Source organism: Genypterus blacodes, unplaced genomic scaffold (assembly GCF_046128005.1).
Source record: "Genypterus blacodes isolate CSIRO-AG114 ecotype Tasmania unplaced genomic scaffold, CSIRO-AGI_Gbla_v1 ptg000073l_1, whole genome shotgun sequence".
NCBI classification, from domain to species: Eukaryota; Metazoa; Chordata; class Actinopteri; order Ophidiiformes; family Ophidiidae; genus Genypterus; species Genypterus blacodes.
In genome coordinates, this window is record NW_027466883.1 from 4,011,197 (window position 1) to 4,033,017 (window position 21,821).

The 21,821-nt window shown below is 45.3% G+C and overlaps 4 protein-coding genes across 6 annotated transcripts in view; 2 read left to right on the forward strand and 2 right to left on the reverse strand.

The window, feature by feature from the left end:
• The window catches only part of LOC143006158 (single-stranded DNA-binding protein 3), a 33,752-nt gene extending 25,030 nt beyond the window's left edge, over positions 1-8,722 (forward strand). The window contains exons 6-18 of one of the 2 annotated variants that reach the window (XM_076157493.1): positions 77-160; positions 1,328-1,387; positions 2,288-2,354; positions 2,722-2,786; positions 2,898-2,959; positions 3,082-3,127; positions 3,497-3,532; positions 3,655-3,709; positions 3,988-4,058; positions 4,605-4,683; positions 4,770-4,798; positions 4,928-5,029; positions 5,899-8,722. In XM_076157493.1, coding sequence (XP_076013608.1) covers positions 77-160; positions 1,328-1,387; positions 2,288-2,354; positions 2,722-2,786; positions 2,898-2,959; positions 3,082-3,127; positions 3,497-3,532; positions 3,655-3,709; positions 3,988-4,058; positions 4,605-4,683; positions 4,770-4,798; positions 4,928-5,029; positions 5,899-5,928 — 786 coding nt within the window. In that variant the 3' untranslated portion in view covers positions 5,929-8,722. The remainder of the gene's footprint in view (positions 1-76; positions 161-1,327; positions 1,388-2,287; positions 2,355-2,721; positions 2,787-2,897; positions 2,960-3,081; positions 3,128-3,496; positions 3,533-3,654; positions 3,710-3,987; positions 4,059-4,604; positions 4,684-4,769; positions 4,799-4,927; positions 5,030-5,898) is intronic. The other variant, XM_076157494.1, reaches the window with a different exon arrangement.
• Positions 8,723-9,323: 601 nt separating this feature from the next.
• On the reverse strand, positions 9,324-11,038 carry LOC143006272 (uncharacterized). The gene is made up of 2 exons (XM_076157656.1): positions 10,878-11,038; positions 9,324-10,430 (listed from the first exon to the last, which is right to left on the reverse strand). Exons 1-2 carry the CDS (start codon positions 11,035-11,037, stop codon positions 9,742-9,744), a joined length of 849 nt encoding a protein of 282 aa, XP_076013771.1. The 5' UTR covers position 11,038; the 3' UTR covers positions 9,324-9,741.
• LOC143006122 (ankyrin repeat domain-containing protein 34B-like) lies at positions 11,038-11,833 on the reverse strand (the record flags this gene model as incomplete). The annotated part of the gene is made up of 3 exons (XM_076157445.1): positions 11,621-11,833; positions 11,189-11,371; positions 11,038-11,094 (listed from the first exon to the last, which is right to left on the reverse strand). Coding segments are annotated over exons 1-3 (453 nt in total), but the record flags the coding sequence as incomplete, so codon positions are not given.
• A 3,399-nt stretch (positions 11,834-15,232) lies between these two features.
• LOC143006414 (RNA polymerase II elongation factor ELL-like) lies at positions 15,233-21,510 on the forward strand. 2 transcript variants are annotated; one of them, XM_076157861.1, is made up of 12 exons: positions 15,233-15,520; positions 17,000-17,044; positions 17,155-17,276; positions 17,452-17,612; positions 18,166-18,464; positions 18,686-18,810; positions 19,144-19,642; positions 19,726-19,795; positions 19,888-19,954; positions 20,077-20,248; positions 20,336-20,380; positions 20,476-21,510. In XM_076157861.1, exons 1-12 carry the CDS (start codon positions 15,383-15,385, stop codon positions 20,587-20,589), a joined length of 1,857 nt encoding a protein of 618 aa, XP_076013976.1. In that variant the 5' UTR covers positions 15,233-15,382; the 3' UTR covers positions 20,590-21,510. The 2 variants fall into 2 exon arrangements, with proteins under 2 accessions (XP_076013976.1, XP_076013977.1); XM_076157862.1 differs by having other exon boundaries at positions 19,144-19,630; positions 19,720-19,795.
• The last annotated feature ends 311 nt before the right edge of the window (positions 21,511-21,821 follow it).

The window sequence follows — 21,821 nt, forward strand, 5'->3', positions numbered from 1 at the left end:
ATTGGCTAATTCCTCCAGGTGGCAAACCCCCACTTTTGGGCCCTCCCCTCTCTGATATCACTCTTCTTTCTTAAAGGGACCACCCGGCTCTCAGCAGTCCCCCCACGCACAGCCCCCCCCACACAACCCCAGCAACCCCATGATGGGACCCCATGGCCAGGTAAGAAGCAAACACTTTCTCTCAAACACCCCTCTCTTTCATTCCCTCTAAATCCCCCCCTCACACACACACACCCCTGTCTCTCTCTCTCCCAGCCTTCCTCCCATTCACTCCTCGCACACTTCTTTTCCAACCCCCGGGCCCTGTTAGATCCAGTTTTGTCCTGGCTAACTCCCTGTAGATGTGTAGATGTCGGCCCCTCCAGTTTTTCAGGTCCTTTTATGAAAGCCTTGCATCCGGAGGCAGCAGGGCTCTCTCCTCTTCAAGGCCCAGACGCGGCTGTCCGTGTGTGGGATGAATAATTCACTCTCTGCCCCTCCCCTGGAGCAGCTTGTGGGGGGTTGCATGCTTATCTGCTACTACACGCACTCACACACATACATACACACATACATACACACACACACACGCACGCACACACACACACACCTCCCCTCTAGCACCATATAAATAAAACAGGGTACAGGCATTATGGACACTCATGTCACATATAAATACACACACACACACACACACACACTACCCATATAGGATAATTACAGTTTAGGATAACTTATGCTGCTCAGTGATAAGCGCATATTCAGTGCATTCAGCCTTAAGATCTTGGTTTTCCAGTCGTGGCGTGTTTGATCACACAGACCAGCACAGTAGCTACATATGCCACTGTGGATGTAAAGCTAGCCTTTGCCCAGTAACTGCGGCAGCCCGGCTCTTCATTCTTGTGGTTTCTGGTTTCCGTCTCGTGTGCGAGAGAGTGTGGACATGCTTCCTCTAAGGTTTTGAACGGTGTTGTTGACCTGAGGTGTCTCTAACTACGCCAGGCAGACCACAGGCCGAGTCGGCTTACACCACAGCGAGAGCGACGGGCGTACTATGAGCTGTGCTATGAGCGCCCGGCTTTTTCGCTACTCGCGCACGCAGAACTGTCGGGACTGCTTATCGAGTGTATAAGCAGGCACTGTTTAAAGAGGCTGATGTTGTGATGGATTTGCTACCATTTCTGCGTCATCCTCCATTCTCCAGCCACACTGTGTCCATCTGTGTGTGTCGTCGGTCCCGCCCCCTGTTTGAGTGCATCTGGATTTATCAATAATGAAAGTCTCCTTTTCTGTGTCCCTCTTTCCAACCCTCTTTCCACTTTTTTCTCCCCTCCATTTGTCTTTGCAGCCTTTCATGTCACCACGGTATCCAGGTGGACCACGCCCCTCGCTCAGAATGCCAAATCAGGTATTGAACAATTCCTATCACTTTCTTTTCCTCTCCATTAGCCGGTAAACACAACTTTGGCTTCCTTACTTATTCTTGGAGGATTCTTTGAGGCTTGTCATCTTTATCCAAGGCCTCTTTTCACACCGAGATTGTGGGGTATTGGTGGAAAAGTTGTTCCGTTATCTGTCTTGGCTTTGTGCGATTCGGTGTATTGACATTGCTGGACCTTTCTTGGGTATTATATTTGCATTCACACACATTCCAGCATCCTGGAGAGGAGATAGCAAAGACAAAATATGACATGCGACACCACATCAGTCATTAAGCTGGCACACACAACCGTAAGCTCTGCCAAAAGCAGAAACAGCCATTCGCTCCAAGGTCAGTACCTTTACGTGGAGTTTAAAACTTTGATTATGCTGTGCGTAATGCAATGGATCTGCTTATCAAAGCGTCATACGATTTGAAATTGACCCAAATCAAACTATGCCTCCTCAGCGTAAAAGAGCTAGATGATTTATTGGAGTGTGTGAACGTCTTAATAGAGGTATGTTCCCGGTCCCCGGGTTGTTGGCAAATGGTACCACCTCTCGGCCACCAAGCATCTCAGTAGTAGCCACTGGGTTTGCCTAGTCGCTCGTGGGCCATACAACCAGGCATATTTCCAGACACGGCCAGTCTAATCCACTACCGCTCGGCACCGCCCACCTTTACAGCGTCGGGTTCCAGCATTGATTGCAGCAACGCTACAAGGTTCTCATTCCAGTATCAAATTGTCGACGTTCCGGCTCTGGCTTGCAATCATCCATCGCTGTCTCCCAATTTGCAGGCAAATTTACGGGAAAAAAAGCTCAGTGTGAATGAGGCTTATGTTGCAGGCAGAGCTGTAATTACTCTCCATGTCTTCTCCTTTGTCAGCCTCCTGGGGGTATCCCTGGATCGCAGCCTCTCCTGCCAAACAGTTTGGATCCAACAAGACCACAAGGTACAGACGGGACACTTTCTATAGTCTTAGGCTCGAGTTAAGGTTCACCTGATTAGATGTCTAGTTGACAGAATGATTAATTTAGTCATCCAATGAGTGAATTTGTAGTATTTTTTAAATTCATGCCCAAACAGATATTCCTTTCTGCCTTGTTGCATTGATAATTGTGGGTGTGTCCAACTCAGGAAGGGGTGATGGAGATTATTGCTTCAGGGCCCAGACGGTTACAACTAATGGGATTAGGATGGAACATTGTCTGTTGACTGTCTAATTCTTGAGTTTAAGAGACAAACCATGTGTAGATTTGTGAAAGTAGCAGCGAGTTTGCAGTAAGTGTGTGACTCTGCATGTGACTCTCTGTTTTCAGGACATCCTAACATGGGTGGGCCAATGAGAATGAATCCTCCTCGAGGAATGGCCATGGGACCACAGGTACGACAAACCCTGAATTCAAATGCAAAACACACACACACACACACACACACACACGAATGAAAAAATGGAAATGAGTCATTATTAATTCTCTACATTTTTGTCTTGTAGAATTATGGGGGTATGAGGCCTCCTCCCAATTCCATGGGTGGTCCCATGCCAGGAATGAACATGTAAGGTCATGCGTTCAGCAGCAGTCAACATCTGCTTCTGCAACATCTCCTGTGATGTATTTAGGATTTCCTTTTCTCAATTCAATGTTCACCTCCCTTCTCTCCGTCTCTCTCTCCCTCAGGGGTCCCGGAGGAAGAGGGCCTTGGCCAGGACCCAATGCTAACTCTGTAAGTCTGAACCCCTCCAGACACGACCACATACAGGCGATGGTGGGCAAACTAACAAGCACACCATTTGATATAGTTTTAGATGTTTAAATGTGTTCACAACCAGCCTGTCAGTAGCCCAGTAAAGATACAGCTAAGATATTGACTGCCTCCATTTTCTTTCAGTGCAGTGGCCCTGCAGTAACTCAAACCTTCTGCATCTCAAAATGACTAATAAATAACACGCCTGTGCCACAAAAGTTCAACTTGACCTGCATATTGCGGCATAGGATTGCATTAACTTATAACATGTTCGTCTCATTCTGTCCACTGCTTGGCCATCTTCTGATCCAAAGATCTTACAATGTGTTTCCTCTCCCCCCCCTGCAGATAGCATACTCCTCCTCATCTCCAGGAAACTATGTGGTGAGTTAAAATCACTGATAAACCAGCACTAGCTGTTATTATCACGTTATGATCTATATTTACATTTGCCATCATTTATAGTTATATTTGTTTTTAAGCCTTGTTTTTCCTTTGTTCTCCAGGGTCCTCCAGGGGGAGGGGGTCCACCCGGAACTCCCATTATGCCCAGCCCAGGTGGTGCGTCACCTAACTACGTCCCCAGCATCACTAACACTTAGCTTTATGTCTCATTCTCCCTTACTGACCAGCATGAAAGTGTCCCGTCACCTACAAAGCATGTGCTCTCTTTCATTTAGGGTTCTCATCATTCACGTCCTCTGCAGAATAATTATTACTAATGGTAGTAGTTTCATATGAAATTATGTTGGCAGCAGTAGGTGTTTGATCTCAGCCATAATGATTTACATATATTAGCTCCTAATGTCACCTGACTAAATACATTTTTTTTTTTTCAGACTCGACAAACTCCAGTGAAAACATCTATACAATGATGAACCCCATCGGGCCCGGAGGCAACAGACCCAACGTGAGTTTTGCACAATATTTGACTGACTGTCTGCACTCTCACATACCTGCATGGTCAGCAAGACTGAATTCAATATTGCAGAAATTATCATTTGTCAGTGTCCCGCCATTATGGAATGGCCTGAGTTGGCAGATTCAACACTCCTTAGTTGTGAAGTTTAAATTTTCCAGATTTGTGAAAATTACAAACAACAAATTGATATGATTGCGTTGTTTTAACTAAACTCGTACAGCCTACCCGAGTTAAAGTTGTATATCGCGTCTCAGTGTTAGAACCACATCGCTTGGTACTGTAACAATCATTTCAAAATAAGAGAAATGTAATTGTACTGAAACCAACACTTTTGGAGTGGAAAGGAACTAAATGGACAATAACATGTTCAGTAATCTGGACTTCATCCTGAGCTGTAAAGGCAGTATTTGTTTTTCCACTGTATTCCATGAGAGCACCAATCCAAAATTAGTTTTTCTATTTATCATTTGTCTCTTTTAAAAGTCAAAGGTTACTGAATGTCTTAAGATATTTGTTCCATATCCTGTTTGTTAGTTCCCTATGGGACCTGGGCCGGATGGGCCGATGGGATCCATGGGGGCCATGGAGCCACACCACATGAACGGATCACTAGGTAGGTTTGAGCAGAGCACGGCGTGACGTGCGATGAGTTTGATTTTTCAGTCTTTTTTAAAAAAACTCTGTCTGCCTCTTCTCTAGGGTCTGGGGACATGGATGGGTTGCCAAAGGTGAATAAACACACATTTCTTTCAATTTGTGAGCATTTCTCGTTATTGCTGTTCTTGTCATTTCAATAGTCCACGCCGTCGTCCTTAAGAAGTGTCTCACCAGGTACCCCCCTCTCTCTTTTCCCCCAGAGCTCTCCTAATAACATGGGAGGCATGAACAACCCTCCTGGCACGCCGAGAGATGACGGCGAGATGGGCGGGAACTTCTTGAACCCATTCCAAAGCGAAAGTGTAAGTAGAGGATGTGAACGACTTCTCATAGCCCCTGAAAGTGATCCTGACTTCTTGACATGTCGTTGGACAAAATGCAAGCAGCCTGATTCCAAACAAATCACCAAATATTGACTTTGCATCTGTAGCTGTTTTGCTTTGAGCTGCACTATAAAGTCTCACACATTAATAGGTTTTTATTCTGATAGTTAAATACTTATGGGAGGTGCAATTTGTGGACACTTCCATTGGTTTCTAACTTGTTAAAGTATTAATAAGGCACACAACAGCACGTTCAGTCATTCAAAAAATGTAAATAGAACTTAAACATACAGTTCATATTCTGCTTGCATTGTTGCCCCTCATTTATCACGTAGCAGTTCATTCTGTACCCTCTTTATCAGTGACGTGATTGGCAGTTTAAGGCCACAAATGCTCAGTCTGATACTGTATATTCATGTCAAGGCCAAATGAAGGTAAAATGAAGTTCTGATAAAAAGTTGAGCAAAACGATCAACAATAATGTGAAGATTCCAATTCCTGGATCTAGTAGTTAATGTGAGGTAGACAACAGGTGGAGGGGGTACTGTTCTTTACATAGTGTGAGTCTGTGACAGCCTCTTACCCTCAGCCGGCAGAGCCACGGGGCGTGCAGGCAGGAGCAGTCGAGCCTAATACCCTGATTCAGCCAAACGAGCAGCAATGTGATTGAACAGAGGAGCTATTGATGGCTCCAGTCAGATGTATTAGAGCCCGGCTCCAACCTAAGTCTGTGCTTCCTCTAGCTTTGCAGGGCTGGGTGTGAGCGCCCTCTGCTGTTTGAATGTTGTCAGTTACATTTCCGCTCATCTGTGCCCTCCCCCTCCCCCCTCCCTTCTCTCTCTTTTCAGTATTCACCCAACATGACAATGAGTGTGTGATTTTATTATTTTTTCCTTTTTTGTATTTTTGTTTGTCCCCCCTGCCCCCTATTTTTGTACCCTTGCACCAATTTTTTTTTTCTTCAACCCCTTCTTCACCTCGGATTGGACACCCTCCACACACACCCACCCACCCTCGTATGGGATCCCCCTCGCCCCTCCCCCCATTCCCCCTTTTTTCCCCCCTTTCCTCTCTGGACTCTACGGCCACGCAGCCTTCCGGGACAGCCCTGGAGCACGTTGGGACTCTAATTAAGACGGGCCCTCCCGGATCATGCAAGATGGCCAACAGTATGAACAGGAAGCAGTCACAGAGCAACCGAAAGAGCTTCCTCTCTGACTCTGGCCCCGGCCTCCCCGACTTCCTGTCGGGGTCTAGACAATGAGCGAAGGGGAGGAGACAAATGAGAGAGGGAGGGAGGAGACTGGATGACACAGCCCTCCCCCCTGAGGACGCAGCGGTGCCTGGAAGCTCCTCGACCACCATCACAGACTTTTGAGTTTTTGTCACGTTTCTGTTGCTGTTCCTGATGGACTCAGTGGAGGGTCATGCCCACTGAGTGCCCCCCCCCCCCCTCTCCCTCCGCAACCCCACCCCCCCACCCCACGTTGTTCTTTCTGCGTGTACATTTTTAACAGAGGTGTTGTGATGATCAGTGAACATTTTCATTTTTTTTGTGTATGTATTGTATCATTGCTATTTTTATTATTGTATTATTGTTATTAATGATATTGCTATGATCATGTTAAGATTAGGTTTTAATTTCTGTTGTTTCTCTAAGGGCACATTACTATGATGAAGACAGCAAGTGCGCGCATAGACGAGCAAACGGAATGTTTAGCGGTTTCTGTTACTTCTCCTGAGTTGCCATGTATTTGGAAGGAAAATTTGAAATTATTCGCTTGCGCAACAATGCGGTCCGACGTGACCACACTGCCCCCTGCAGGCCCAACAAAGAATGTAACATTTAACCTCGCACGGTACTGATTGGCCCTTTTCACTTTTGTTTCCCTCCACATGTAAGAGGTCAGATTTCTACAAATTTAACCCACAGCAGAAGAAGAAGAATCAGCTCCCATGCAGTGAAATGCACAGCTCTATTTATTTATGTACTTAAATTTGTCTTTTGAATCATTACTTTTATCTTTCTTTCTTTCATTTTTTTTTTTTTTTTTTTAAAGGAAAAGTGTTATCCCTATTTTTTTAACTGCAGATCTCGTAGCAACTGTGTAAATATGCAGATCCAGTCAGCAGCGTCTCTCCACCTGTGTGTACTGACCTCTGTCCTGATCCTTCTGTCTGAGCCTTTAGGTGCTGAAGTCGCCAGACGGGTCGACCGCTTTCACTCCGCCTACTCGTACACTCGGGATTGTTTTCAGTTCCACGTCCTCGAACACACTGTGATGTAAAATTGTCTGTGCTCCGTCAGAAATCGCCGTACACGCCGCGCGGTTTAGCTTGCAGACATTTATTCGGCGCTCCCTCTTTACCGTCATTCTGGCGAAAGGAACTTCCGGCCCTCTTCGAAGGTGTCGCCCGGTCAACGTTAGGTCAAGGCTTCGGTTGCTCTGGTGACTGTGATGCGTGGCTGCCTGACCCTCCCCCTGCCGTCGCTCATCTGGTCCATCACTTTCTCTCTCACACACTCACACACTCTCACACACACACACACACCATTCCTCTGATTTTGTACAACTCCATCTTTTGATTTTCATTTTTGTAAATACTGTAAAATGCATTTTGATATCATTGACATGTTTTGATATTTCAAATCACAACTAACAGCCGGTCAGAAGCGTGCTGATACGGGCGACTTGTGTGTTTGCTCAGCGGTGGCACGGCTCGGCTCAGAAATAATATGAAAGCTGAGAAACAGAAACTGGAGCTGCTATAGACTTTATGCTATTTCACCTCATCACAGACAATGCAGGGCTTTACTGTAGAGTGTGTGGGCGCCCGCGGGACGAGGGAGGAAGAACCGATGTGTGAGTGTGTGTGAGCGGCTTTAGCTAACATGTGTCTCCCTCCCCCCCAAAAAAATAAGGCCCTAAGGCCTCCCTCTTCTCCTTCTGGTCCACCCAGAGGCCATGAATAGGCGTTATTTTTTCCCCACCATTTCAACAGGAACTTTGCAAGTATAGAGGGAACGCAGCCTTCCTGTGGCCCAACAGTCCGTTTCAGCATCTGTCCTCGAATGATCACCTCAACCAAAAGCAGGACGCACGCAGGACACCGACTCAACGCCAACACCAGGGACCAGAGTACAGACTTTACTATGAAGGATTTTTGTATCTATTTAAAAATGGTTTTGGGAGAAATGTTTGGGATAGTAATGAGACAGACCAGATCAATAAGAGGAGGTAGAGAGAGTGAGAACAGGAGATCCCCCCCCCCCCCCCCCTTCCTCTCCCCACTCCCCTGTACTTGGAAAATTCTGTTGTACAAAAAGCAGTCGCGCTTTCTCTCTATCTTTCTGTCCTGTAAGTAAAGCCGTCACAACCTTGATCATTTCTGTATTTCTATCGTGCTGATGTATAATACTGTAACATTCAGGGGCGAGGGAGGGTTTAAGGGAGGAATGGGGGAGGGGGAGGAGAGATTTTTCTGTTCATTTCCTCATTTTCCTCTTGATGACAAAGCAGTATTGAATATGAGGCAGTCTGTCCTTGGGGAGTTGCTTTGTATCTCATGTTAGGGTAGTTTCAGATCCTAAATGTCTCGTGTAGTAAAATAAGAGGTTCCTTCTTCGTACGTTTCTTTATATTGTAAAGTTTCTTTAGACGAAACAAATGTTGCTTATTGGAAAAAAGGTGGGAAAACTGCATTGATAAAATAAATGTAATTTTTGTTTTTTGTTTTCATTTTCATCAAGTTGTCAGTCGTTTTTGCCTGTGTCCCCTTTGTTGTAGATACATATTAAAAACAAATAAAATGACTTCACTCCTTTTGCCATGAACACGAGATTCTTTCACGAAGTAGGGAAATTTTAACTTCACTTTTCCAGGTACTGCATTATTGGTTTTGCTGTTGCCACAAAAATCTTAACATGTAAGCGGATGCAGCATTTACCAAACGTCTTAAGAAACATGCTCCTCTGAAATTCATCTCTCAATGTGCTTACAGTATGGTTTTAAAGAGTTATAATTTATGAACAATGGACTAGAAGTGTAAGTAGAAGGTAAAGTATGAATATACAATTATACAGTTTTCATTAACAGGCACTTTGCTTAATTATTGCCATTATCCTCTGTATTTCACAGTTTAACACTCTACAGCAACATGATCAGGAACTCGGACGTGTCACAGCTTGAAAGAGAATTTAATCCTCAAATCAGAAAGCTGGAAAAACATTGCACTTGTATTTTTGTGGATTCTTTAACCAAATGCAGCATAGATTAAGTGTAGAATTTAAGAAGAATTTGATTTAATAGAAACCCCCTTTTTGGTTTTCAAGACATGTTTTCTCTTATTTAGAAGAAAATCAGCGCTTTCTAGAATCAATAACTTCATTTTGTATTTGATTTTATTTTGCAAGGAGAGTTAAACCAGAAACCAGCAGAAAATCTAAAAAGATAAACTGCTCTAATAGATGCATACATAAATACATTTGCTTTTCAAACTTTTCAAAGCAAAATCAAGTATTGTGGTTCACACAGGGAACAAAATCTATGAAAAGATTATATACAAATTAGAACTGGAGATCAGCTTCATAATCGTGCTTCATCATAGCAAAGCTTTCCAGTGTGCAGGGATGACCTTGCTGCCAATTGGGAATATTTGTTATTGATCAGGAAATCTCAGTCTCACGTGCCTCAGTAATTCATCCATCCTCCTCTGATCTCCTCAAGCTGCACTGAATGGCGGAGCTGTGACCACGAAAACACCGATGGAACAACCAGGGAGGCGAGAGAGGAGGTGTGGGGCAGTGGAGGAAGTAAAGGCCTTCCTGACCCTCTGGATGAAGAGGAGGAGCTGGGAGGATGAGGCAGAAACGCCCCACCGGCTGCTTTGGAAGCTGGGACGTGGAGGAGAGAGTCTGACTGGTCGACTAAAGGAGGAAGATGAAGAAGCGGAGGCACCACCGTCACAGAGGGGAGGGTGTTCCTGCGGAGCTGCGAGTGGGAACCCCAGCAGCTGGGGAGTTTATGGACTGAGGTGCTGGGGGTCTCCTGGTCTGAGGACTGAGGGGCCCTCGGACAGGCGTCCTCGTCCCCTCCTCTGCGTCTCCTCTGAGCCAGGCTCCCCCTCCACTCCTCATCCTCCCTCCATTCATCCTCCCTCCCTGCTCTCTCTGTTGTTTGGTCCCCTCCCTGCTGCCTCTGAGGACTGATGCCTTGCTCGTAGGCCCTGTTGAGGCAGGCCAGGTTGTGGATGGCCAGGCAGGGTTCAGACAGGAGTCTTTGTCTGGGTGTGAGGGGGTCAGACTGACAGACTGGACTCAGCTCACAGGAGGGGAGTCTGCTGCCGCCCCTACCATTGCTGCTGCTGCTCCCTCGTTTACCTGGAGGAAGAAATCAAACTACAATAAACAATCACTTGTTTTAACTTTTACTCCACTGCACTGAGTACTTTTACTTTTGACCCATCGGTTTGCTTGTACCAAAGTACAAACTGTGACAAAACCTGCAAAGTGATCAATAGGAGGACCTTAATCAAATCCATTAGTCCACCATTTCTCCTTTCTCTCCAGATGTGGCATTTCCAGTCAGTCGTATTCACATGAACCTCAGACGGGGATTTCAGCCAGCAGGCATCCGCTCTCCCATGTGTCTAGACTTGCCTTTGTTACACAATGAGGGCCAGGGTGTCTGCATACAGATTTGTCCAGATTCCCGCTGATGTTTTCTGATCTCCAGACTGAGCAAGTTTACATTTTAAAATGGGTGTAAAGCAGTTTTTAGGTTTAAACTGCTACCTAACCTGCAATTAAAGACACAGCTTATCTCACCAGTTCCTCTGAAGTTGAAGATGTTCTCTCCCTCGGGCGAGTTGGGGGAGCCCGTCTTGAGCACAATGTCAGATGGCGACATGCAGGATACTGGCGATGTGTCAGGGGACAGAGGAATGTTCAGGTAACGCCTGGTCACCGGGCCTCCAATCGCATCCATCTCTGTGGTGATGATGATGATGTCACAACCTTTGGCACGGCAGGCATCCATCAACACCTTAAGATCATCAGAAATCAAATATTTGAAGCTTCACCTCTTCATTCCCTTAAAAGCTTTGATTTGTGCTTTCTCTCTCCCACTCCAGACTGACTTTCAGAGTGGGCTGGTGCTGTGCGTTGACGGCGTAGACAAGCGCGGACGCTCCGGAGTAATCCTCAGTGCTGGGGTCGGCTCCCGCGGACAGCAGGGTGGACGCCACCTGGGCCCCGGCTCGCTCCGTGCAGGCGAACATCAGGGCGGTGCGTCCGGCCCGGTCCTGTGCGTTTGGATCTGCCTAAAAATTAAACAGAGGTGTTGGATGGATTCGTTTGGGTGAAGAATCCCATTATGTCAGAGAGGGAGCGCACTTTTATTCCACAGGTTAATGGAATCTAAATGCTTTACTGCTCTGTTGGGTTTCTCTTCTCTGTAAATTTGAGAGAAGTCCATATTTTTAAGTACTTATTAACATTAAACTCATTTATACATCATAAATGCATAATTCAGTGTAGCATAATTGTAGCTGTAATTGTCTTGTCTTGACCTTGTTCTGCAGCAGGTATGTGAGGAGTTTGACTGTCTCGGGCCCCGTCGGCTCTCCTCTCAGAGCTTTGCAGGCAGCAAGGAGTGGAGTCTCTCCTCTGGGGTTTCGCCCATTGACCTGCGCGCCTCCTTCCACCAGCAGGCGAACCAGACGGAGTTTACCCATGCTCGCTGCACTGATGAGGGGGCTGCAGTCTGACAGAGGGTCCCCCATGGCCTGGAGAGAAGGTAAAGAAATGTTACAATAGATCATTTTACAAGGACAAAGCAGATTTAGGCTCCTTGTGCCGATCTGTGATGGATAGAGATGATCATTGCAGAGTAGATGGAGATGTTCATTGTAAAAATAATAAATAAAGTGAATCACCTTTATTCGAAACAAATATAGAGAAAGACGATGGTATTGGTTTCCTCATAAAATAACTTGATTAAAGTCTACCAAACAACATTTTTATTGAATCTGTTTAAAAGACAGATTTTGGATATTTCAACCCTTTGTCAGCTCTCTCTCTCACTCTCTCTCTCTGTCTCTCTCTCACTCTCCCTCTCTCTCTCTCACACACACACACACACACACACACACGCACACACACGCACACACACACATACACTCACACCACTACCATACAGTGATTGAAGTGTGTTCATGTTATTATAAAGGCCGAAATGATGGAGGAGGACTTGCTGATGAACAATCCAGAGTACATTACATTACATTACATTACATTACATTACGGTCATTTAGCAGACGCTTTTATCCAAAGCGACTTACAGTAAGTGTGTTCAACAAAGGTAGATAAAAGAACTTCAGGTCACAAGAAATCGTAAGCGCATTTCCTTCCTAAACCAACAGCTAAGAGCATAGCTAGAGCTAGAGTAGAAGTGCAATAAGTTAGGTACTATGATGAATGAGAAAAAAGGACAAATTAGAAATGAAAGATTAGAAAACAAGAGCATCAGAAGAGCTAGGACAGAGTAGGTGATGTTCTAAGAGGGAGGATCCGGGTAGTGTTTCTTGAAGAGTAAACCTAACAGCTACCTTGACTTGATTTGTTTGGCGGTTGTATACAGATTCCTGATCTACAAAGAAGAATTCCAAATTTTCCAAATGTGTCGCACCTATATTTTGATCCTTTTCCATATCCTTTAAAAGTCTTACCTTTGCTTTCAGATGAAGTGTCCTCATATTATTGGCCTATGAACACAAGAGTGAGCGGTCATCAACGTTCATATCCTCCCTCTCTCTCTCTCACTATCTCTCACGCACACCCTCTCCCTCTCCCTCTCCCTCTCCCTCTCCCTCTCCCTCTCTCTCTCTCTCTCTCTCTCTCTCTCTCTCTCTCTCTCTCTCTCTCTCTGTCTCTCTCTCTCGCTCTCTCTCTCTCTCCCTCCGTCCCTCTCACTCTGTCCAGGTCTGTCCTCCTCTGTCCTCTTCGTACCTGCTGGGTGGAGGGCGGACTCGGGCCACAGTGTTCAAAGTTACAAGTGGGTTTGAGCCGAAAATGTCACCTGTTGCAGACGCCGCACAACAAAGAGTCAGTGAGCCTTTTGATATGAGTCAGCTTTGAACGTGACTCATCTGCTGGTGGCCGCCATCTGTGTTCAAACACTGGTAGAGAGAGAAAGAGAGAGAGAGAGAAGAGGAGAGTAAGAGAGAAACACATACACATACACATACACAAAGAGAGACACACACTCAAAGGAAAAGCACACAGCGATTTAAACCTGTGAATGTGAGATGGACTCACGTGTTTTATTAAGTAAATCAATCTGACTTTAAGTGAGGTGAAAATTACTTACACACTCAGAGAGAGAGTGAGGGAGAGAGAGAGAGAGAGAGCAGGAAAAGACTTAAAGATCTCAAATGTACACTTCCCCTTAAACAGCAATTAGTCAGCGCGGTCTAAATAGCATCTTTATCTAATTACCTACATCTTTTACTCACTGTCAGTGCTGAGTATTGTAAATGGACATCAAAGTCAGCTTGAGTTCCTCATAATCAATATACTGACTGTAAAACAAATCATAAAACTGACTAACCATGTTCCCAGTTCCACACATAAAGAATGCTTAAGCAAACTTTGTTAATGAAAACATGTGAAATAGAAATCTAACTCAGATATTCACAACCCTCTGTTCATAAAAGTAAAGATACACGTCAGTAACAAAGCTGGTGTTTAGTCCTGCAGAGTACTTCTAGTGTCATGAAGTTACTGTGAACTGAACAGCCCTGCGGTCATTTCCAGTTTGTTCCGTCTGGAAATGTATTTCCCAGTTTTTCCAGTTAGAATTATAATGTTTCTTGGACTTGGACCTTACATGGGGTCAGAACATTATACGCTGTTTTCCTTCATGTAAACGTGATACATGACCTAGTTTTACATTAGTTTCATTTGTTTTAATAGCATTTCTTTGAATTTAATTTGGGTAAAGAATAACTAAGATGGAATAAGTGTTGAATTATTAGTCCAAAGCCAAAGCATTGCGGTCTCATCATTAAGTTTGATTCTTTGTTGAACTTGACATAAGTGGGCGAGAACTCTCCTTTACTCTCAATGTGTCCCTCCCCTGCTCATCTTACACACTACACCACATTACTGTCTACATGTGTTTGTGTTGCTCTAACTTGACCCTTGCTGCTATCACATTGCATCACTTATCACTTGTTTAAGCATTATGTTACAGTTCACATCAACATGCACGAGTGAGTAAAAGCAAACACACAGCTATGAGTTAGTTTGAGTTACTTTTATTATGTTATGCAGGTTTGAACATTGTTTTATTGATTGTTCTTTTGTTCAGACTCATGTTAGGAGGTCCAGCATTTCCAGATTTTCATGGTACTGGTGGTGTCATGACTGACATCATAATAGCATAGAGTCCATTTACATCACTGGGCCAAACCAAGTGAAGGGGTTGTCTTTTCCGTAGAAATGTTTCTTGTGTTTGTTTGATACATTCTAAAGTAACGGTTTAGTGTTATTTACCTTTTATAAATCAATTTAGTGATATATATATGGATTGGATATTGGATTTCCTTGTATTTAGCTTGTGGTGTGAACAACCTTTGTTATTATGGTGCTGGCTGAAGTGATCTAGGTGTGAATTGACCACACTATATAAGCAGTTAGATTTTTGTTCTTGGAAAGGGAGGTGAGTGCTGCCAAGAACATGTGCATTTTCTTTGATTTACTATGATTTAATTTCCTGACCAATTGTCCTTGTAAGTTATTATGTTACCCAGTTACACATGTAAAAAAGAGACATATTGATTTCTCACATTTCTGATGTATATGATTCACATATTTGAAGTCAAGTTGTCAGCTGAATCTGCCTCCCTAGACTACACTACTACACCACCGTGCGTTTGGCTTGAATGAATAGCAAAGTCACACATGATATTTTGATTGATATGAAAATATGAATCAATAACATCGAACTACAAGTGACTGATTAAAATACCTCCACAAAACGTCCCCCTACTCACTATTTTATTCGAATTGTCTTTTTTCCTCCTTGAAAGAATGAACGAGGAGTTCAAGTGGTTACGTAAGCGTTACGTATGCTTTATTTATGTCTCTGAGCCAATCAGATGTGCGGAGAGTTCGGCCGCGTTGACGTAATGCGATGTCCGCCAGAATAGCGCGCGACGGAGCAGCAGGCTCGTTGTGTGCTCCTCTCTGGGTCTTCCTCCCGTGTTTGTTTATCTCTGCCCGCCTCGTTTGTTTCTCGCTCAGGCGGGCGGCCGAGCTTTGTTTTGGGGATGGCGGCGCTGAAGCAGAACCAGTGCTACGCTCTATCCGGAGGCGCTAAGCTCAACCGCGGCGGCAACGTCTCTGTTTTTCACGTCAAACTCACTGACAGCGCGGCAAGAGCCATCGGTACCTTTCAGAACGGCAAGGTGGGTCATTCCTCTCATTCGATGTGTTTATACCCCGCCACTGCACACACACAGTTAGACACACACACAGAGCAGGTAAAGATGGCGTTTTACTCCACCAGCAGTGGAAACACGGGAGGCACTTTGCTTTGGTTTGAAGTTCACCAATGTGTTCCCCAGATTTGCCTATGAAATGGAAATACATGTTGCATAATGCAATGCGGAAACGAGTCACTGAGACTGAGGGTGCCTGTAACAAGCGGCTGGCAACTATTAGGCATAACTGGTGAAGGATTTGAGCAGAAAAGAATAGAAAACACCAGTGTGGGGGGATGTTAGTGAGCATGGACCTGCAGTGGAGGATCTGAGGGACAGAGTTCTTGCCAATTTGTGCGTTCTAGGTGGAGAAAAACGATGAAATTCAATCACATCTGACCTGGTTTAGCACAAAGACTCTGAGACAGTGACTGAACTCTAACCACATCACATCATCAGGTCATGAACACTTTCTCAATTCATCCATTCCCGCTTATTCACACGGGAAACTCCTCAGCGGTGAAACATAGTCACTCTTCCAGTCAATGGTGACACCGTGCTCACATCTCTCCATCTTTTGTGGTTTGTTAACGTCAAGATGAGAGCAACAATGGAGAAATGGGAAACTACCTGCTTCAGCTCTCTGTAACAGACTTCTCATAAATCTGTTCACCCTGTAGTATCTGATCCAACCTCAACACATAGAAGAATCTGGAGTACTTTGTTGCTTAATAGACATAATTAATCAACAAACATACTTGATTCATTGATTTGCGATACCATGGCTCTGCCCGTGTGTAGGTTCTATATTCTATATTCTATATTAAGCCCGGAGTGTGGTTATTCATAACCCACTCGGCCTGATCGCAGAGGCCCTAAAAGCGTGCGCGCGCACACACACACACACACACACACACACACACACACAGCTTAGCCAGAGTCAATGCTCACTTACTCATCAACAGGTGCACTCACATTTCCTGTTTGTGAAACGGTCAATAAGATTCACTCGCCACATTCTTTTCATTCATGTTGTAGATTTGTGCCCCGGCCCTCAGTTCCGCACAGAGGAGCGATGCCGTAGCCGAGCTCTCTCTCTTTTTTTTTTACAATCGAGCCTAATTAATGAAGCGGTGCGTCATGCGAAAGCGTTACAATACACTTTGGACAGAGAGAGAGAGCAAAGCAGAAGTTACCCAACCGCAAACAAGAGTAACGTGTGTATTCAAATACACAAAGACAAACAGAAACACAGCACAGGAACCTTCATCTGTTCAGCCACCGATCATTTAGGAAGCCTGGGTTCAGTTCAAGCATCAGCATCCATCCTGCTGAAGTGTCTTTGAGCAAGATACCGAGTCCTTTGTCTGTCTGTCTTTGGAAGGATTGGGTTGTACGATTACTATAGCAATGAATTGAAGAAAATGATTGCAAAGTCAAGTGACGATGTGTCTCTTTCTCCAGGTTCAGTCTTCCGGTTCAACCATCTGTTTTAATGGCAACAAAGGGGTAAGGAGACCTTGTTTCTGTTCCTATATGGAGGCATTCATTTCACCTTTTACAGCTGGTAAATCTCTCTCTCTCTCTCCTTACCCCTCTCTCTCTCTCTGATGTCACAGAGGATCACCATTCCTTGCTCAGAGAACAGAGATGAAATGAGGATATTCACCTTTGGAGTAACTAACGTTGACCGTAACAATCCACACGGAAGCTTCGACTGTGTCCAACAACTGAACACTGGGTAACGTCGCACAAATCGTACAAATGTATAGAAAGAAAGGGAAAACTACCCCAACATTAATACGGATGAAGACATTTAGGATACAAGCAGTGTTAGTATGTTAGTTAGTATGCAGGAACACGTGACGAGTCCAGCTTAGTGTCTTCTCCCTCTGTCCTCCCTCCGTCCCTCTCAGGGCTGCCGAGGAGCTGTCATGTCTCGGGGTGATTCAGAAGAAGATGACGGTCAACGCCACAGATGACTCGTACGATAAAGCCCGTCAGAGCATGGCTCAGGCCGAGGAGGAGACGCGCAGCCGAGGGGCCATCGTCATCAAACACGGGGGACGCTTCCAAGGTAGGAGATCATACGGGCCCGTAACTCAAACTTGATGAACATTACAGTACAGTGATCAGAGTGTAAACATACCAGACCAAAACGTAAAACGAGTGAGTTAGCTTTTTTGTGTCGATGCTTTCTACCTCCAACCACCAGTCGCTTCCTGTTAAACATATAATTTCACCGAAGTCACACATAGAGTGGATACATACGCACACACACACACACACACACGTACACACACACACACACGTACACACCAGTTCCGTTGATGCTGTCAGTTCAGAGGAAGTCTACACGACAAAAAACTTCCCCCCTCACAACCAGCTTGTGCAGCGTGTGTGGTTATTTCCTAAATTAGATTTCTAGATGAATTTGCTTACTAAGGCTTCTGTGTGCGTGTGTGTGTGTTCTCCGGATGTGCGCGTCTGAAGGAGGGAAATGACGAATCTTATCTCCTGCAATGGTAGTAGCAAACAAATATGGAAGACTCTTAGCACCGCTGGTCACTGAGACATTAAGAGGAGGAACTGTAAGATGGTTTGATGTGAGATTTCCCCTCGGGCTGCAGGAAAGAAGGTGACGGTGCGAGCTCCGGCCCCGGCGCTGGCCGGCCTGACCAAACCTCGACACTCCTCCCAGTCTCTCCTCGGCAACCTGAGGAAGGGCGCCAACGTGCCCAAGCCTAAGAAGAGCGCCTGCGCATCCAACGGTAGAGGAGCGGGCGACTTGCAGTCGAGGCCGCTCAGGGAGAGAGTCACTCACATGCTGGCTCTCAGGCCGTACAAGAGGCCCGACCTGATCCTGAGACTGCAGAAAGACGGACTGACAGCAGGAGACCAAGACATGCTGGACGCCATGCTGCTGGAGGTAATGTCCTTTTCTTTCTTCTTCTACAGCTCTGAATGTGGTTGATAATGGAGTTGATACAAAGATGTGTACAAAGGCAGCAACAGCCAGTCTGGAATGGACATTTAAAGAAACACTGATTCTAATGCCAACCTCTCTTTTCTGTCTGTCTGTCTGTCTGTCTGTCTGTCTGTCTGTCTGTCTGTCTGTGTGTGTGTGTGTGTGTGTGTGTGTGTGTGCAGGTCGGCCAGATCAACACGAGGGACAACACGTTTGTTCTGAAGGACGCTCTGTATAAGGAGCTGCAGAAGAACTGGCCCGGCTACAGCTCAGGGGACCAGCAACTTCTCAAGCGGATCCTCGTCAGGTAAATGCGCTTAAACACACACCGAGGACGTGCAGCTAATTCAATCTAATGGGCTTTTTAAGCAAATAGCCCAGGGGAAGTAAATCCAGGATCCATCTCAGCAGCTCCAGTCTGTTTGTCATGTTAGTGTTTGCGCTTCTACTTTATTTGAAGAGCGAGTGAGGATGAGGGAAATAAGACTCCTTTATTTTTGCAAGTGTTGAGACCACAAACACAAACACAGTGAAGTTGCCACAAGTGGAGGAAACAGTCTTGTGTGTTTTCGCTCAAAATCCTATTGATGTTGCGGAGTTGTGACTTGAGGTTGATGAAATCCCTCTGGTTCCCTTACAGGAGACTGTTTCAGCCCCAACGGAGCCTGCTGTCTGTCCCGGAGGCTCAGGTCAGTCCGCTGAGAGACACCCCAAACTCCTCCCCCGCGCACCTTCATAAACACTCCCACCCCGAGGATTACACCGACCCGCTGATGAGCAAGAAGCCTCGGATTTCCCACTTCTCCAGCAAAACCGGCAGCGACAAAACAAGAGCCAGAGCGTCTAAACCAGCGCCTCACAAAGATGTCATGGCCGCGGCGACGGACGACGGTAGCAGAAGAGGGAACTCGCTGGAACCCCGGAAGCTTTTGGACTCCTTGACGGCGGCCTGCGAGAGGGAAGAGGAGGCGACCCAGAGATTGGAACCGCCACCCTCTGCTGTGATGGACGGCGAGCCACCGGCAGCCGATCCTCAACCCACATCTGATCGCCCAGCTTCTCCTGTCAAAGTCCCACCGCTGGACAGACACAAAACCAGGAGGAAGAAGAGCAAACACAAACAACAGGTGAGAACAGAAGTGGTGTTTGACTACGTTTTCTGAATTAGGTATCATGTTGATGCATCGATGACCGTTTCCTGCTTTGACCCTTTAAGAAGAAGAACCGAAAAGAACGGAGAAAAGCTGAGACGTCAGAGGATCCAAACGACAAAGATTTCCTGGACTGCACAGGTGAGTGATGTTTGTTTCCGTCATTGATTTGTGGTCTTAAATGTAAATGTGTTATCTTTTCTAATAAGGTTGACATCTGTCCAATCTCTTAGAACCTTCTGACATTTTGTTTGACTCTAACGTGATTCAAGCAACCAACGAGACGCCTGACTACATATCGTAAGTACACAGTTTATCTGTCGTGTTAAAATCTTGAAGTCCACCTCTGATATCTTAGGAGACAAACAGGAAGAAATGAAATATTCAAGTTTGTTCCTTTATTCACTCACCCACCTGCGCAGAATGTACACAAAGATCTGCAGCCATGAGCAGAGGCAGAGTTACAAGCAGGACTTCAACAAGGAGTACAGCGAGTACAGAGACTTACACGCCCGCATCGACGGCGTGATGCGGCAGTTCATGGAGCTGGATACGCAACTCAAACAGCTGCACCAGGAGTCCCACAGATACATGGTAACACACAGAGAAACAGCATGGCATCGACTTAACAGCAGATATGAAGAGAGCTAATCGTTGGTACTGTGTTTCCCCCCTTTGCAGACGATTCATAATCAGATTCTTCAGGAGTATCGCAAAATCAAAAAGGTAACGTGTTTTGTTTTTTTTTTTACACTGTATGCGATAATAATCCTCCTTTCTCTTGTGTTGTTACGTAATCAAACATCCTGTGGTCCCTTTAGTCCAACCCCAACTACAACGAGGACAAGATCCGCTGCGAGTGTCTACACAACAAACTGTCCCACATCAAGAAGCTCATATCGGAGTACGACCAGCTACAGCTCAGCGTTCACTGAAGTTAGGCCGTCTGACTCGGAGGCCGCGGCTGCAGAGCTCAGGCGTGGCGCGTTAAAGCCCCTCGGCGCTGGGGGGGGCCGGCTCACGCTGCTGGATTCTGTGGACTGAACGGCGTCTCGCAGGGTAATGGACGCCAGGCTGGGGAGGCTTTTCTGTTCAAGAGCAATAGAGACGAGTTGGTGGAGGGGATGAAGAAAGAGGAAGACTTCACTCTGAAAATGAGAACTTTCCTTTAAAAAAATCAGTTTAACACGCCAAGGATACAGGAAATTACAAGTTATACAAAGGCTGTTAGAAACTGTAATGGAGGAGCTTAAGAAATCAAACACTGGCCAACTCTGCCACTTGTAGATTTCCATCCACGTTACACATTTGAGTTACTCTGTGAATGAAACGTAAACATCACTTTGGGTATTGGTTTGTGTGTCTTGTTAGTGATGTCACCGTTTACAGCTGAAAGCATGAGATAACCACACCCTGTACACACACAAAGGTCGGTTGAGGGGTCGTCATGCTACAGAGTCCAGATGCAAACCTCCTGAACACGCGTCTGTCCTCAGATACGCTCTCTGCTGAACTGAGACTATACTGTAAGTGTTACTGTCCCGTGTCCTCAGTTCGGGTCCCGATCGGTTTATTTAAGGCTCCTGAGGTTTCGCTCACTGTTGTTGATGTGACCTAATCCTCTGAGACAGGATTCATAGTGTTCTATTGCTGTTCCTGGAAAGACTGTTACTTTGCCTAATGTGATGATCTTCATGAAGTTGTTTTCAGGGATTTGGCGGTAAAGGTTGCAGCAAAAGGCGAGTTTTAAATACTGCTTTGAATTGATTTTAGTATTGAAATGTTTTTGGCTCCGAGAGAAGGCCGTGTTGCATGCTGTTACAGAATGCATGATGAATAAATCTCACTTTGATCTAGTTCAGCTTCAAATCAATTCATTTGCAGGTTTCTGATGCTTTATTCTCATTCAGAATGCCAGTCAAAGCCACAACTGATCATATCTTAATGTTATTAGTTACTTATTGTCTTATTAGTGTTTATATTTATTCATGCTGTATATGTATCTATACAAGCACACAACTGGAATTATTCAGTGTTACAGGTGAAAGGTCACTGTTGTGTAAGCAGTAAATTAAGCAAACTGATGATGAAATTAGATTAAAACACTGTTATTCATCCCCAGTTTACATTAATGATTACTTAAATATAGTTTAGCGCTGAAATTTAA